Source organism: Vidua macroura, chromosome 6, assembly GCF_024509145.1.
Source record: "Vidua macroura isolate BioBank_ID:100142 chromosome 6, ASM2450914v1, whole genome shotgun sequence".
Taxonomy (NCBI): Eukaryota; Metazoa; Chordata; class Aves; order Passeriformes; family Viduidae; genus Vidua; species Vidua macroura.
The window spans coordinates 8,843,530-8,860,388 of NC_071576.1; the positions used below are offsets into that span (position 1 = coordinate 8,843,530).

The 16,859-nt window shown below is 43.7% G+C and overlaps 1 protein-coding gene across 1 annotated transcript; it reads left to right on the forward strand.

Moving 5' to 3' along the window:
* The first annotated feature begins 843 nt into the window (after positions 1 to 843).
* Positions 844 to 7,930, forward strand: TMEM179 (transmembrane protein 179). Its single transcript, XM_053981205.1, has 4 exons — positions 844 to 1,145; positions 5,034 to 5,171; positions 6,682 to 6,760; positions 7,688 to 7,930. The coding sequence occupies exons 1-4, from the start codon at positions 844 to 846 to the stop codon at positions 7,865 to 7,867; spliced, it is 699 nt and encodes a 232-aa protein (XP_053837180.1). The 3' UTR covers positions 7,868 to 7,930.
* The last annotated feature ends 8,929 nt before the right edge of the window (positions 7,931 to 16,859 follow it).

The following is a 16,859-nucleotide window of genomic DNA, read 5'->3' on the forward strand; positions in this document are numbered from 1 at the left end:
ATCCTAACCCCAGGCAGCCCCTAAATGACACCAAGCCTCAGGAAAAGTTATTCCAATTCTGGTGAGCCTTTGCTCCCCTTGCAGTACCTTAGTAGAGGGGTGACCACCTGGGCTAGGAACAGAACCACTGGGTCTGTAGGCGCCGGGGTGGCTGTGCACCCTGTCTATTATTGCCACTGTCTGAGGCTGGTGGCCAGATTTTTAAAAATTGGGCCAAAATTTCCTGGCATCCAGCAGGTAGGATGAGGCCAGTCAGCTGGTTTTGGGTATCTGTGTGTGTGTGTGTGTGTGTGTGATGGCAATCAACAGGGGTGACATCAGTGTCCTGTGTCATTAGGGGCATCCCCCACCGACGGTCCCCAGCCCTGCTGGAGACGCACGGAGTGATTTAACCCCCTGGGCGCCAGAGGGTACTGGCAGCCAGATCTTCCCGAAGAGGGATACCCCACAACAGCTCTTCCTCTCTCCGCTCCCCTCTTCCCCTACAAGCCCTGAAGTCGTTCACAGGGGCAGCTCGGGCTGCGGGAGAGGGAGCAGCCGTGTCCGGAGGAGGCATCGGACCGCACTGCATGGCATTGCATTGCACTGCGCATCCTCCCTCCCTCCTTCCCTCCCCACCGCCTACTGCTGCAGCCTGCCTTCCTCCCTCCATCCCTCCATCCTCCCCGCGTCCCACCTCGCATCGCTCCCTTGCGTCTCCCACTCCTGCATCCCTCTCTTCTACATCCCTCTTCCTGCATCCCTCCCTCCCGCATCCCTCTCTCCCGCATCCCTCCCTCCCGCATCCCTCCCTCCACCCCTCCCTCCTTCCCTCCCTCCCTCTGCCTGCGCAGAGCCGCGGACATGGCGCTCAGCAATTTCCTCTTCGCTCAGTGCATCTGCTATTTCCTGGCCTTTCTCTTCAGCTTCATCGTGGTGGTGCCACTCTCCGAGAATGGCAACGACTTCCACGGCCGGTGCCTGCTCTTCACCGAGGGCATGTGGCTCAACGCCAACCTGACGGTGGAGCGGCAGCGCTTCACGGTGCAGGAGTGGGGGCCTGAGGCCGCTTGCCGCTTTAGCATCTTCACCGGGCTCCTCTCCCTGCTGCTGGCCACAGTGCAGGCCTGGAGGACCCTCTTCTTCCTCTGCAAAGGGCACGAGGAGTAAGTATCCCTGGGGATAAGCCCATCCCTCCCACAGGCTGGGGCACGTGGGAGCAGTCTGGGGGTGCAGCGCTGGGCTTTGCACCATCCAGGTCATCGGGCTCCCCAGAGGGGTTTGGGGACAGGTGGTGTATGGCCCGTGTCTGTCTGCACACACACCAGGCACTCCCCCAGAGCTCCAGGGCCCTCTCCAGGGGATGCTCCTGTGGGGTGGGGGGTCAGATTGGTGCAGCATGTGGCCACTCAGCTGCAGTTGCCATGGAAGGATCTGGGGGCCGTGGGGTGATGCTAGAGGCTGGGGCTCGCAGGTGCCTCTTGACCACAGTCCCACTACACATCCGTGCCAAAGAAGGCCCTCCCCAGGTGTGCACTGGGTGTGTGAAAAACCTTGAAACAACATGGTTGTGTGTGGGGGGCCAGAAGGGAGAAGTTGGTGACCCCCTCTATTTTTTGTGCTGCTTTTGCTGTGTATGTAGCAGCTATTGCAGACAACAGCTATTGCTTGGTTACGACGTGAGAGCAACGCTGAATGCTCCTGCAGCAGCTCAGGGCGGATGACTGCTGGTTCCTGTGCTCAGACAGGCCAAGGGGCATCCTGGAGCAGCGTGGGGAAGGATTCCACAGCATCCCACCCCAGCAGGTGTAGTGGGAGGCTTGGTGGCCAGGCAGCAGCTCAGGAGCACTGTGATGTTCTGTGCTTGCCTCTCTGGTGGCCTGAGAGAACAGACAGCCCGGTGCAGGTAACCCAGGTGCTGCAGGGCCAGGGCTGGACAATGCACTGGTGCCTGTCTAAACTAGGAAGATATTTTTGCCATGGTTTAGGAACCATGCCAAGGGTTAATCACTCCTGTCCAGGTCTATTTGGACTAGAGGTTTCTTGGGTAAGGAGCTGTTACATCTGGGCTTGGTAACCCTGGAGATTGGGTAGCAGTGTTTTCTTTTTGGCTCTTTCCAACCACTCTCAACCTGCTTGAGAGTGGTCTCAAACCTACTCAAACATGCTGTAGTAAGTGTGGACCAGAAACTTACTCCATATTAAAAGTGTGTGCCTTACACTAAGTACAACCACATACTTCTCAATATCTTTGAATCCAGCCTCCTTAGGTGATCCAATATCTGTAGAGTGTTAATTGAATCTCAATGCTTTGCAGGTCAGAGCTAGCTAATTTTTAGAAGAAACCAGCAGTAATAATCCTGTAATGGTGACATTTGGAATAGATGTTTGGCCTGCTTTCAAAAGTAGATGTTAACTTCAAAACTGTTGGGCAGATCGCTGAAAAGTGTCCCTTTAGGAGCTCCTTCAGGCTCCTTCAGGAGTTGTATAACATTGTTCAGAGTTGCTCCAGGCAAGAAAGGCAGAAGGCTGTAGGATGATGGGGAGCAAAGATGGAGCAAGTTGGGATGATAACCACAGAAGACCACAGGAGGGTACAACATGGCAAGATGCTTGGGAAGAGCAGTTTCTTGGTAAGAAGGAAGGTCTGTCCCGTTCCACATCAGCCACCATATGAAAAGCAGGCAGGGCTCACGCTGTCCTGATTTTAGACAGCCATTTATTAACAGTTCAAATGGGTGCCAAAACATTTCTGTTTGGATGGAGAGATAAATGTGAGCTCCTCACCGTACATGATAATTGTCTGTTCTGATTAGAGGTAGCTGAGGAAGAACCAGAATGTGATAACTGATGATCCTATCGAGGAGAATCGCTACTACTGGGCCAGCTCCAGGGTGAGCCAGCTGAGGCAGTCAGGGTTAGTTAGCACCCTTTGCATCTTTCATGTGCAACGATTTGAATGACTGCTGACAGATACTTATAACTGCTAAAAAAACCTTAAAAGGGTCTCAGCACCACTTGCCTCAGCAGCCTGGGGCTCTTCAGCTCAGCTGAAGGGTAGAGGTATAACTCAGATACTTCGTTGCTAGGATTGCAAAGAAACTTTAAGCGCAAACACTCATTATTAAAGGACTTTCACTCAATCTGCAATGCATAGCTTGAAGTTCTAATCTAAGGAAGAAAAATCAGGTGATCTAGAGAGCCAAATAAGCAGTTTTCTGCGAGGACGCCCTGGCATCAGTGGTGGTTTCTCTTGTCAGATGCAAATCAAGTGCAAGGCTGAGCCCTGTTTTGTCAGTGGAAGGTCAGATCCTGGACCATGGAACCTCTCTTGCTGCAGGGTAGGAAATAGAGAGAGAACTGGAGATCCTGGGCTGTGGTGGCCCACTGAATAGTCCTGGTAACTGCTCCTTTTCTAGAGCTGTTACTAATTCTGGTTCCAGGTCTGTTCTGTTCTGTGAACAGCTCAAGTCTTTTCTGCCTCTTGGGCCAGCATACCATGCTAAGGTGCACATAGAGGATATGATCTGACTTTAGCAACATTTGGGATGAAATCCATGCTAGGTGTGAAGTCAGGGCGAAGAACATGCAAAAATCTGGTATCTCATAGCAGCTCTCACTGTATGGGTGACCCCAGCTCACAGCAGAGGTAAGCTGATCTACTTCACCAAGCCCAGCTAAGCCAGAGCAGGATTCAGCTTAGTGTTCATCCAGAAATCAGGTGTCCTGGCATCCAGCACCCACTGCAGTCTATAGGGGCACTTCTTGAAGGTGGTGTATTTCACTTTTCTATCAGTCTTGGGGTGGGACAACTGTCAGTTTGGAGAGAACCTAGACAGTCTCTCTAAAGCAACATCAACCCAGGAGCAAACATCCTAACTCTGCTGATAACTGCTTCCTCATCTCATTTTAAAGAAGTTTTCCTGAGGTCACAAATTTATCATGTATAAGCCATAGAAACTAGGATTGTCCAGCCCAGAACCTTCCAGGACTCAAACACTCTAAAAAAAACTCTTGGCTTTTCATTTAATGAGAAACCAGGGAAAATAAGTGACTGAGGGTTTTTTCCCATCTCTGGGGTGAGTAGATTCATTCTATCACCAGCACATTGAGTGGCACTGGTGAGAAATTTGTCGTATTCATCTTTACCACACACTCTGAATAGGATGACTCTTCTTGGAGTCTTTCTCCAACCTGGAGCAGATGTCCAGTTTTTACATAATATGACATCCCAAGGTATCCTATTCTAAACAGCCACTTAGAGCAGTTTCAGGTAGAGAAGGGCTTTGTCAGATGAGCGGGATTAGAAACTTTTCACAGCTAAAATTCAAGTGAGGACTTAAAGAGTGAAAATGAGTGAGTGATTCCATGGCTTATGGGAAATCTGTAAGCATCCCACCCATCCCACTCCAAACACTGCACGTGCTGAGGGCAGGCCCTGGTGGGGCAGATTTAATGGAGCTGAGGTAAATTGATATTCAGCTGGCAGACATAGCATACTGACACCAAAACCAGAGAAATCCCGGGAGAAGCTGGCCTGCTCTGCAAATTGCCCATAAAACTGAGATTCGTGTCCTGTGATGGCAGTGCCTTGTGTTACATTGCTTATAATGATTATAGCTATCAGTTCTGTGTTTTTTTATTTTTAGTTTCCCTCTTCTAAGCAATTTTTGTTCCAATTATCACTTAAGTCATGAAATAATTTTAGCTGCAGTTACTACATAATTTGAGCAAATAACATTTTTTTTAAACAACGGTGATTTTCATCATTACAGCTAATGAAAGCCACATTGTATATGAACAATCACCACTTATTATATATAGCCACATATTCTTATGGTTAAAAAAGAAATCAAAATCAAAAGCATTTGTAAGCGAAGGTACTGTGACTCAAAAACAAGTGCATAGTGTTTCAATGTATTAGGTGTTCTTAATTAAAGATGTGTTTTAAATGGAAACTGATATCTTTGTGCCCACTCTGTGCTGCTTACAGAGACTGCTGATGTTGTGTTTCAGCTGTTTATGAGTTACATTTTTCTTCCCTTTTATTACAGCTCTTTCTTTTACGCCTTCCTGAATCTGCTGATCAGCGCCTTTGTGGTGTTCATCACATTTATTGCCAGCACTATAGTGAGTGTAGGATTTAACATGTGGTGTGATGCAATTACTGAAAAAGGAAGCATGCCAAATAGGTTAGTATTGAAGAATACATTTTATTTATTTTATTTTTTTTCATATAGGAACAATTGAACTGTGGTGTTACAAAGTGTAGTTATTACACACAAGGTGAGAAAGGGGGAGAAGGCATCTGTAATATGAAAATCCAGAGTTTTTTCATGTGTAACAAAACAAAGCAAATCAAACTTTTTTCTTTATTTAGAAGCCCACAAAGAAAAGTGTGTTTCCATCCTATTTTGTGGTCATGATCACATGGAAAGCAAATCCATTATGTTAAAATTTTTATTTCCAAAGGAAAGCTAGATTTAGAGATTGTCTAAGAATGTGGGGAGTGTGGTCTTGTGAGTAGGGCAGGGGGCTGGGGGCCAGGGCTCCTGGCTTGCAATCCTGGTTCTGCCCTCAACCCACTGTGTGACACCAGGCAAGTCACTTATCCTGCCTGTGCCACAACTCATCATCAGACAAAACATTTGGGGTAGAGTTCCTTGCCTTGTACTGATGCTGTGGATGCCCTGAGAGCCACAGAATGGAAAGCACTTTGTAAGTGCAAAGTACAGATGGCTGATGCTTTGTTACAGACACAAAATGTAGAGCTCCTAAAATGGTCCACTGTATCCCACGATGCTTATGCTCCTTATAGGAAACATGAAAAGTCGAGGAAGATTTTCTCCTATCAAACAAATAATGATGAAGAGAGAGGAAAATGTGACATTTTATGTCATATGATATTGAATAAATGTACTATTTAAAGCATACATTTATGTTGCACATTGTCATATGTTGTAAAATGCCATAGTGAATGTTCTGTTTAGGGCTGCAACGATTAATCGAATTACTCGAATATTCGGTTAAAAATTCAATTACAAAAAGCATCTAATCGAATATTCGGGTAAGAACCCAAGATGACCGACAGCACTGAAAAGGAGAGAGAAGAGGCTGCAGAAATCAACCAAGAGGTAGAATGACAACCTCAAAATCCTGGGATATTTTTCACACCAATAATGGTCCAAGTTATTTGTAAAATTTGTAGGCAGCCCCTATCTTACCATCAGAGTATCGTCTCCTTGCTGGAGCATCTGAAACAAAAACACAATTCCTTCTTCTGAGGCTTTTCCTGATGAAGTCAAAAGGTAACAGAGGATCATACACTTTGTTTCATTGAGGGGTGAAACAGCCAACCTGGGGTGATGCCAGGGGCAAATCTGTGGGAGGCGAAGGGGCAGTGGGAAAGAGGGGTTTAAGGATGCTGTGTTCATAATAACTCTTAAAATTCCACTTATGAAAGATTTGTGCTATCATATAATTTTTTTTCTTGTAAAAGAAAGTAATTTTTATCTTAGTTTATCATAGAGAAGATCAGCAAACAACCTGATGATTGTAATAACTTAATTATCCCTTGATAGAATGTGCCATTGTGACTGTTCAAAATACATTTAATATATTGTTTCATTTTATATTTGGTTTACCTAGAATCTCTTAAATTTTCTTCTTTTGTTTTTCCCTTCCAAATGCCTTTCTGGGTAGCTGTGAAGAATTGCAGGATATAGATCTTGAGCTGAACTTGGAAAACTCTGCTTTCTACGACCAATTTGCTATTGCACAGGTAGGTCAGACTAAGTCATGGTTCTATTCCAGTTAATTTGCCATTTGCTTATTGACCTGGGATTGCTGGAGCTGAGCTACCATTCTCAGAAATCAATGGGAATGTTTCCACTGACTTCAGTAAGTGCTGAATCAGAATGATAGTGATGGGCACATTTGCCTTTTAAATTCAAAACAGACAGTTTTGAATGCAGATATGTCAAAGCCTCACCTTACCAGTGATCTTGTTAATCATGATAGAAAACTTATTGTTCATCCAAAGGATGAGAGCTGCAAAAGTTGCAGTACTCTGGTATCCTGGATCTCTTCATTACTGTTCAAAATAATTTCTGACCTGTACCACGTTGTGGGGTTCCTAGTTTTGCTTCCTTGACTTCAACTGAGATCACCTAAGCTATGTAAATATCAGACCATTGAAAAGAATCAAAGATTAATTCATTCAGATAGGGCTGTTTTCTGATGAATCCATGAGAATTAGACCTCTAAGGCTGTCAATCTTTCTATTGAACATTCTAGCTCTAAGTCAATGATCAGAGTCAGTGAACACTGGGACATGAGCACGTACTAATTTTGCAGGGATGACAGGTCCATCCCTGCAGGGCTGCAGCCTTACAAAGTCTTATGCTTTCCCCACATGGAAAGAGGCATTAGCCTGCCTGGAACATTTCTTGAAAGTAATCCTGCTTCTTGGGCACAAGCCAATTTTTTGTCTTTGTTGCCAACACTGGCATCTAGATGCCCAGCTCAGGCATAACTGCATTTAGGAAAGAAATATGCCATAAAAGTGAAGAAGCCAGCACCACCTTGGATTAGGCTTGGTGTGACTCCATGGGTTGTGGTCCAGCTGAGGTTTGCATAACCACCTGGACAGCTGACTTTGTTTTTACAATACTGTACTGACCTCTTTATGATTTCTTTCCTTCTCCAGTTTGGTCTCTGGGCTGCCTGGCTGACTTGGCTGGCAATTACCATTCTGGCTTTCCTGAAGGTCTATCACAACTACAGACAGGAGGATCTGCTAGACAGCCTGATCCATGAGAAGGAGCTGTTGCTAGGAAGATCCCCTTCACGATCCTCTTTGCAAGATGACAAAAGTGGCATGATCTAAAGTGTAAGCCAATTTCCAGGGCAGGATTTAGATTTTATTATTCAGTAATGTGAGCTCAAGCTGAGTCAGGGTATCGAGTGTGTGAAATCTTTTCTTTTCCTGAAATGAAATGCAATTGAGAATCACTCACTTCCCCCATGAGAAATTGTTGATATTAGGATAAAGAGAATGAACTGCCCCATGTGCCTATGGCACAGCAAATTTTCTGTCCTGTGCAGGCAAAATTTGTAACCTGCCCTTGTCAGCAGAGCTCCCACGTGCCATCACTGGCTTTTGCGACAGGGGCCATTTCTGAGGACTGAGCTGGCAAGACCAGGCTACAGCATCCAGGCTATTTCTTCAAACTATTCTTCAGAATAGTTGTAACTGGAGCTGCATTCAGTCCTTCTCCTCCCTTTTGCCAGTGCTGCCCCTGTTCTGTCTTTATCCTGGGAAGCTGCAGCTCTGGTTCAGGTGCAGGCTCTCGCTGTCTCTGCTTTCGCTGTGTATGGATGCAGTGCTGACAAACATGTTGCTCCTGCTCTGATTTTATTTAAAACATAGAGACCTGTGTTCCAGACTTGATATTTGATATTGGACAGTGTTAATGAATTCCATGAAACCCGTGTATTATTATAGCACCTGCCAAATACTGTGTATAATATGGAAGGATGACAGAGAACATTTGTGGTTTTGTTTCTTCTTAGATTTTGGCATGAGCAGTATTTATTATGACTCCTGAAGTGAAGTGTAGCTAGAAATTGCTGAAACTTGCATACTAAGAAATTAAGCCGAATAGATAGTATTAATGCTTGTGCATTTATAAATGTAACTTGGTCCCTAACATTGTATACTATTCTGTTTTGAATATTAGAATTTATTTGTGATATTTATTTCATATAGGATATGCAAAATTACTGTAAGCATTTGCATTGTAGGTTTCTATATATAAACATAGCAAGGGGTTCAAACAGCTGAGTTATTTTATAGATAGTTCAGTGCTGAATGGGTCCATTCTCCTCACTCATGGGCAGGAGTTCCAGGGCAGATGAATTTTGATGTGAAACGGAAGAATTGCTATTTACACAAAGCTCACTGGTGACTGTGTTGTTGCTTTCAGTTTTGCTTGGCCAGTGCTTCAACAAATCAGGTGGATTGTTGAGATCAGAGGGAGCTCTGATAATTAAGAAGAGTCACTCAGAGGAGTGTGGGATTTGCATGGCAGAGAAGTAAAGCTGTACTAGGATTAAGCATTTATCCCCAGGTACACATTACACAGAAGACCCCAGATCAGCAGAAGACTTAAGCAAACAACTAAGTTTGGACTGAAGATTTTTTTGGGAGTATGCTGACACTGCCTTTGGTACCTGTGTTTGAGTTGAGACTGAATTTATTGCAACAGAAGTGCAAACCACACAGGATTATATGACCTGGTAAATCAGAATGAGGGGAGAGAGGACAGCAGGCTTCTACCACATCAGAGCTCAAGCCTGGGGTTAGCACAACCATGCAGATTTACTGTTGTCTTCTAGGGACTCTCTGATGCTTAGTTAAGTACCAGCTTAAGCATTTCATTGAAACAGAATTTGGTGTCATGAAAAATCCCTCAGTTATTAAGCATTTTAGGGCATAAAATCTGACATTGTATTTAACTGCCAAAATGTTCTCATAGGTTTAGAGAAAAAGCCCTCCATGGGCCCTAAGCAGTAAGCCAGCCCTGTGAACATTGCTTATAACCCCAGCTGGCCACACTTCTCTGTAGAGAGGCCTTGTTCTTCAGCATGATTTCTGCCCACAAGAGAATGCAATTCCTTTGAAAGCTTTGCAGCTGTGGCTTTTTTTGTAGTTGAGAGATGACATCTGAGGAGGACTCCTGGAGAGGGAATCAGAGATCAAGTTAATTAATGCCTTTTTAAAATTCAGATATCAGGATTGTCAGAGTGACTTTTTTTAAAATTTATTTGGTCTAATAGTTTGGATATTAAGAAAAGTCTCTTCACTGAAAGGATTGTCAAGCACTGGAACAGGCTGCCCAGGGAAGTGGTGGAGACACCATCCCTGGGTGTATTTAAAAGAAAGGTAGATGTGGCACTGAGGGACATGGTTTAGTGGTGGCCTTTGCAGTGCCAGGTTAATGGTTTGACTGGATGATCCTAGAGGTCTTTTTCAACCTAAATTACTCTACCCCTAGTAGGAGATATACCCTTGCAAGTACCTGATTCCACTGCCAGGGAATGACCTTCTACATACCAAGTAGAGTTTGGGTCTTGTAAGTTAGCCTGTTTCCCCAGTTTCTCCAGCTGTAAAAGGCAGTCTCACTTTCACTCAGCAGTGATGTCTCTTCCCACAAATTACTTCAGTGCATGCCTTACTCCTTGTGTGGAACCATGATGCTGCTTTGTATAATAAATATATTTTATGTATATGCCAAATCAGGCTTAGGCTGAAGTGACATGTGGGTTGGGACCACTGTTCCTGGTGTTGCCTGAGGGTTTGAAGAACTATGAAGCAGAGGATAACAAGTGTCTTCTTGTGGTTCTTGCTCTGAGGTACCAGGGCCCAAGCCTTGTTTCTGGTTCTGAAAGAGAGGATGCTGCTTGTGGGCAAGGCTGTCTGGAGCTCATGCTGTCTTCTACCTCTCCTGTCTCAAGATCTTTTTCCTCCTTTCCACTTCCATGAGAAGCAGCAAACACTGGTCCTGGGTTTGGAGTTGCCATGCAAAATGAAAAAAGGCTGAAGCTCTTCTGTGAGTCCCATGTGAATGGGACTGTTTTTCACAGCTTCCCTGCCTTGACCAGGTGGGGTGAGGCTGGTACCCCCTTGCAAGCTTCAGCAGTACTTAATAGCAAAACTGTATTTGATGGAAGCCCCTGTGTGAGTCAGAAGGCAGAGCATGGAGTGAGAAGCTCTCTGACCCAAGGGGAGGAAGGGTATCCTGTGACTCCCAGTTATTGGACACTCTTGGTGTTTTTTATTTGCACTAAGTTTTCTGCAACCTCTTCTCCTAAAGCTTAGGCACTCAGGCCAAGCTGGTGATGCCAAGCTGGAAATGTGTTAGAATTGTGGTATAATTTATGCACACATACATACCTACCTGTGCTCTCTCTCATGCACTCCTCTGTTTTGCACATTTCTGATGTCTGATTTTAGTCACCCATTGCCAACCAGCACATGGTGGGGCTGAGTCAAATTTTGCATTTCTGTGACAATTCAATACCTTTAATTTTCCATGTCCAAAGAATACAACTCCAGCAAGAGTTGTATTCAAAGAACTAGAACACTGTGTGGTACTTGTATTTATTTATTTATTGTCACATGGTGCAAGGGGGGAAAGCTTTGTGGCCTTTCCAAGGCACTGGGCTGGTGCCACACTATTATTCTGTTGTACCAAATATATTCTCTGGCTACCATCTGTGGCTGAATTCCCCACCAATTCCTCATTGGGCTAGAAGAATCTAAGCTAACAAGTGTCATCTGAGCTTTTAGATCAATGCTGTTAATTATTATTTTTTATAATGGAGAAATAATTGCAGCCATCTTTTGGAACAGAACTTCCTCATGAGTGCATTCATGCTCAAAGCATCTTATACCACTAACTCATGAGGCATCTTTCAGCTAGGAAATTTCAGGGAGAATCACAAAAATAATAGCATGATGATTTACTGTAAAAACTGAAGGACACATTTGTACTATAGCAGCTATTCTTTGGTCCCTTAAAAAAGGAAGTGTTGTAATAACCAGTGATGGATGATTGAGTGTACAGACCTTGTCATGAAAGCATTCTCTGTGTATGTACAACACACACAGACAAATGCCAGCTCCACTGCTCTTCTGTGTTGTGGATATAGGCTCTTTGCTGCTTGTCCAAACAAGCAGCTTCTGCTGGAGTAACTGTTAGAATGCCTTAAATTTCTACACTTCCTTTTACTTAGCACTGGGACTCATGCAATGACAAAGGTTATGATACCCAGAGGTGGAATTAATGTGGGCAGAGTAGGAAAGCACTGGCCAATGCATAACCTACCAAAAGCTGAGATGAGTTTCCAATGTGGGTTTGCAGGTGTTTTAATCCCTCCCCTTTATCTGAGTAACGTCCTGCTGCTAGCCTAAATTAATCCAGTTAGGAGCAGAGTCAGATTTCCCTTCAAGGCCTTCACTCCCCAGTATGGAACTGGGGAGGGATTTAACTGCTGATTTAACCTAGGTAGTGTTCAGGGTGGAAGCAGAGTTGCAAGGAAGAGGAGCTCACACTTCACAGTCACGTTGCACACAAACCTGCTATTGGGTGTATGTGGGTTTTGTCATCTCCCTTTTCCAAAGCCTTCTCAGACATATTGCATGCAAAATCACTTTTACCATTTAAATTCTAACTTTAGCAAAAATCCAGACAGTAATTTATACTGGAAAGACTGACAATATTTTCTGAAAAACCAATCTGGATTATGACAAAACTTTTGGGTTTTTTTCTTTATCAATGGCCCAAGTATCCTTGAGCAAATGAGCATCCTGGCTGTGAGCATCCTAAATCTGTGCTTCAGACCATTTCCTTTGCTGATGGAAACAGCCCATTTTTATCTCTTGGAATGTTTGCTTTGGAGACCACAAATGTCCTTTCCTTCTGGTTAGGGAATCCGGTAAAAGAGGAAGGCTTTACCTGTAGTGACAAAATGCTCATGTAACTTCATAAGCACAGAAATTGTTTAAAAACTATTTCTGTTCATGGCACTAGTGCCTTGAAGTACATGTTTCTATTTTTGTCCTCCATAAGGAAGAAAACTATCCTGAGTTGTACTTTAGTACTCACATATATGCATTAAATATTTTTTTAATGGATTTTTTTTAAATTACAAAATTCAACTCAGTGATCTATGAAGTTAAGAACTGCATAGAAAACAGCATTTTGATGCTCTCTTGATGTAGAGGGGAACTGCACTCTCTCAAAAAAAACTATTATTTGTTTCTGAACAAACAGAATGTTAGAACAAAATTTACTTAAGATACAGCAAGTACTGCTTCATTTCAGTGCAGGCACTTTATGAATAATGTTTTTCCATCCTGTTGTTGGGAAGAGCATTAGCATAGCCATGCTTTTTCTTTACTTTTTTTGTCTGTGCCAAAGAGTGCAATTGAACTGCTATTGCAAACATAGATTAATGTGAATGTATTCACCCGAGTGCTTAAAGATCTCTACCTCTCACAGCTACTGTAACTGCTTGAACTGTTATTGCATACAGTAGAGAAAAAAAACTGAATCCATCTGAGAGTCTAAATCCTATTTCCATAGACAGCTAAAGGATTTAATGCTTATTAGCTCGCTATAAAATCCTCATTGCTAAAAAACGGGCATAAGTACCTGAGAAGTGCTGTGTGAATAGCACTTTACATTGGTCAAATAATGATATAAGTTTGGTTTAGGATTTTTTAATTTATTTTTTTCTCACCAAAATAAAAAGACAACAACAGCAATTTGTTAGACATGAAAGGTTATCCTTGATCCCCCTTGAATCCTTCTGCTGGAGCTCTTCTACTTGGCTTGAAATTCCTAAATAACAATTATTTAGCATGCTGGCTCTGGTGTTTATCAAGGAGATAAACTACTTGGAATCAAGAGCTGCTCACTGAAGTAGAATTAATTTTTTGTATGTGGTGGAAACCCAATGTGAGAAGGTTTTGTTCCCCCTTGCCACTCAACTGTGTTGTAAAGTGAGGGTTGAACCAACCTGCCAAGAGGTGAGAATGATGATTTGTAAGCACTGTTGGTATCTTGGATGATTTCTCACACAAGTGAGTAAACTGTCCTGAGACTAAACTACTCTTCATCTCCTCCTTATTTTCTCCTTGTTTCCCCCTAGAATTGGGCAAATTTGACTCCACTTGGATACAGACTCTGAAGTGTATTTATGAATGTGAGAAAAATTGCAGTCTCTATGGAAAGTGTTGTCAAGAAATTAAGAATAGCAGTCAAGAATTTTCCCTGTTCTCATTCAGCCTCTCTGGATCGTGACACTGAACCCTTCCCTTTACATAAGCCAGGCCTGATTTGGGTGATGTGCTGCTCTGGGAGGTTTCCAAGGCTGGTGCCACCAGTCTCTCCAGGAGCCTGGTGGAGGTAAACGAGTGCTATGTTAAACCATAAAAAACTGTTTGAAAACTGTCATGGTATCCCACATTACACAGTCCAGAACTCTTCACTCCACCTCTCCTGCAGCAGAGAGAACTATTTCTCCCAATTAACAATGTGAAGTCCAACAGTCTGTGTCTGAAACACAGCACATCTTGCTGGAACACACGGGATCTGGGTTGCATCAGTTAATCCATTCCACTTTCTAGGCTGCTGCAACACTTTTAATCATGGTTGTTGAAACAGGGCCCAGCATTTCACTTCATAAGCTGCTGGCAGCCTTTTTATTGAACCACATTCTTTGAGAGCAGCAGGCAGTCCCTTTGCTCAGTGGTGCTGAGAAGCTCTGTACTCAACAGAATCCTTCCTTGGGGGGACCACTCTACTGGGGTCCACAGCCAGTACAGGCTGCTGGTATTAGAGCAATTCTGGTCAAATACACTCTAATTAAAACAGCCCAAGCTACACTATTGAGAAATCAATATATTGTGATCTGAAGTACACTCCAGAGAGGTTTTTGAATGTTTATAAACAAAACAAAAATAACAAAACACCCCAACAGTTCCACTGAAGTTTCCCTCCTCTGCATCCTTTAATCTTCAAAAACATTCCTGCAAACTTCAGAGAGGATTTTATTGCTATCAAGCTGATTAGGTCTTATTTCTCACATCCCTTCCTAACAGAGACAAGGACAGCTGAGGTGTGCAGCACAGTGGCATCAGTCTGAACAGAAATAGGTAATGAGGAGTCAGTACATTTCCCATGAGGGATTTCAGCTTTTGGGCTGTGAAATGAGGGAGTGGTATTGACACCAATTTCAGCCTCTGCTTGGCCTGCTCAGCCCCCACCTACTCATGTGGCCTCACAAATTGCAGAGCATCTTCTTGAAGCATGTGCTGATCTAAAGTCAGCGTCTGGAGAGAGCCACCTGTGCCAGCTGTGCAGGTATCTGGTGTAAAGGTGCTGACATTGCCACCAGATTTGGAGGAAAGCAGATCCAGATATCTGGCCCTAAGTCCAGTGCAGCTCTTGACTTGCCTGGGGAAGGAAAGACTGTTCCCAAATCTCTGTAGAGTTGGCATTTGTGAGGGTAGCTCATTAGCACTCGTAGTTTTAAAAGGTTTAGTGGTTTTGTGTGGTACCACCTGCAAAGATCTGAAGAAGATCTTTCTTGCTTGTAAGTCAGTGCAGAGCCTGAAAGCATTTCAGCCTCTCTGAAATATGTGTCCTCTGATGTATGTATTCATTCATACTGTCTCTTAAGGCCATCTGGGAAAAGCTTTAAAGGGTATAAGAGCCTAGATGATCTACTTTTTTTTTTTTTTTTTTTAATGCTTCCTAAGATGTTCCTACAGTGGGTATTTGGGGAGAAAACAGAACACTTTTTCAAAATTTGTTTAACCACTGAAAGCAGTTGAGGAGCAGATCCCTCACCAGTGTACATAGATTACCCTGTGAGCAGCCACGCCAGTCCACACAAGCTGAGGGTAGAGCCTGGCCTGTTTTGAATATTATCTCTGTTTATTTGTATGGTCTTTTGCAGTGTAATGACTGCTTTAATTGCATGTGTTTGACAAAACCAGAAAGGGAGTGAGGTTTATTATTGTTTTGATACAGTCTTAAAAGGGAAGCTTTTTACTAGCATTTTAATATAGCCCTTTGTAAACACTCAGCAAAGAAAAATGCTGAATCCAATCCTTCTGCTAGTGCAGTCACTGAGTTTCCTCTGGCTTTAGTAGGAGCTGGACTGGGTTCAGTGTATGTGGCACACTCCAGCATTACTGATAACGAGTTAATGTGTTTTATATATTGATGCTTTTTGCTGAACAGTGCATCGGCTTTTTATGATTTGGTGAAATATAAAAATAAATTATTTGAAAAGTCAATGTTTCTGTGCTTGATCTTTGAAGGTGAGTTTAAATTGTTACAATATAAGATAAAAAAAAATGTTCTCAAAGTTAGTGGTAAAGTCTTTGTACTATTCCCCAGCTTCCCCATGCCACAACTTGTGTAGTTAAGGGTATGCCCAACCATCCTCCGCTGCCTGAGCCCTTTTGGTATCCTCTTCCAGCAGTTCACCCTAATGCCATTGGAGACAAGGAGAAAATGGTCCTGTGTCCACACACAGCTGGTTTGTTATCAAATGTAGGGGGAGACCACAGGCTGCACGGACAGGCCATTTTTCTAAATGCCAGCTGGTTAATTTTCTTCATGTAACATCAGTCTTTCTCTTCAGAAGTGAACATAAAGGTTCCCAACAGCTATCTTGGAGCAAAGAATTAATAAGAAACACTATTATCTTATAGGTTCCTGTGTTATTCCTTGGGGGCAGCTGGTAACACCCTTTTTATAGTCACAAGCTGCCAGCTCTTCTGCTTGCTTCTAAGTGGCAAAAGGCAGAAATGACAATTACAATTGCTGCTATGGGCTCATTTCCAGACTATCAGGGTTGGAGACATGAAGGGAAGGACGGGGACTTGAGGCAGTCTTTGGGACTGCCTTTCACTGGTGCTAATGCTGAGTGCATTCAAAGGTTAATGCAAAACCATCCAGTGTCATCTCTCTATGTCTTTTTCTATCTCCTCTAATCATATGGGCATGGATACTCCTGCTGCTGCAATCAGGTGCTGTCCATGTGCCTGAAGAGGGTGTTGGCAGCTGCCCTCCATCCGTTCACACTGCAGGAATGTGCTGAACACTGTCAAAACAACACTTACCCTTCTGTTGTGGTCTGCTTATTTCTGCTGTGTGTTAGTTACATACTCACTGCATCAGGGAATTTAGGCAGCACTTCTACCCTCAGGGGCTGCCATTGTCATGCACAGACCTGCTGCTCTCCCCTGGCCCTTTGCCTCCTGCCACCCCAGACACTGCTCCTGGGAATGCCTCCTA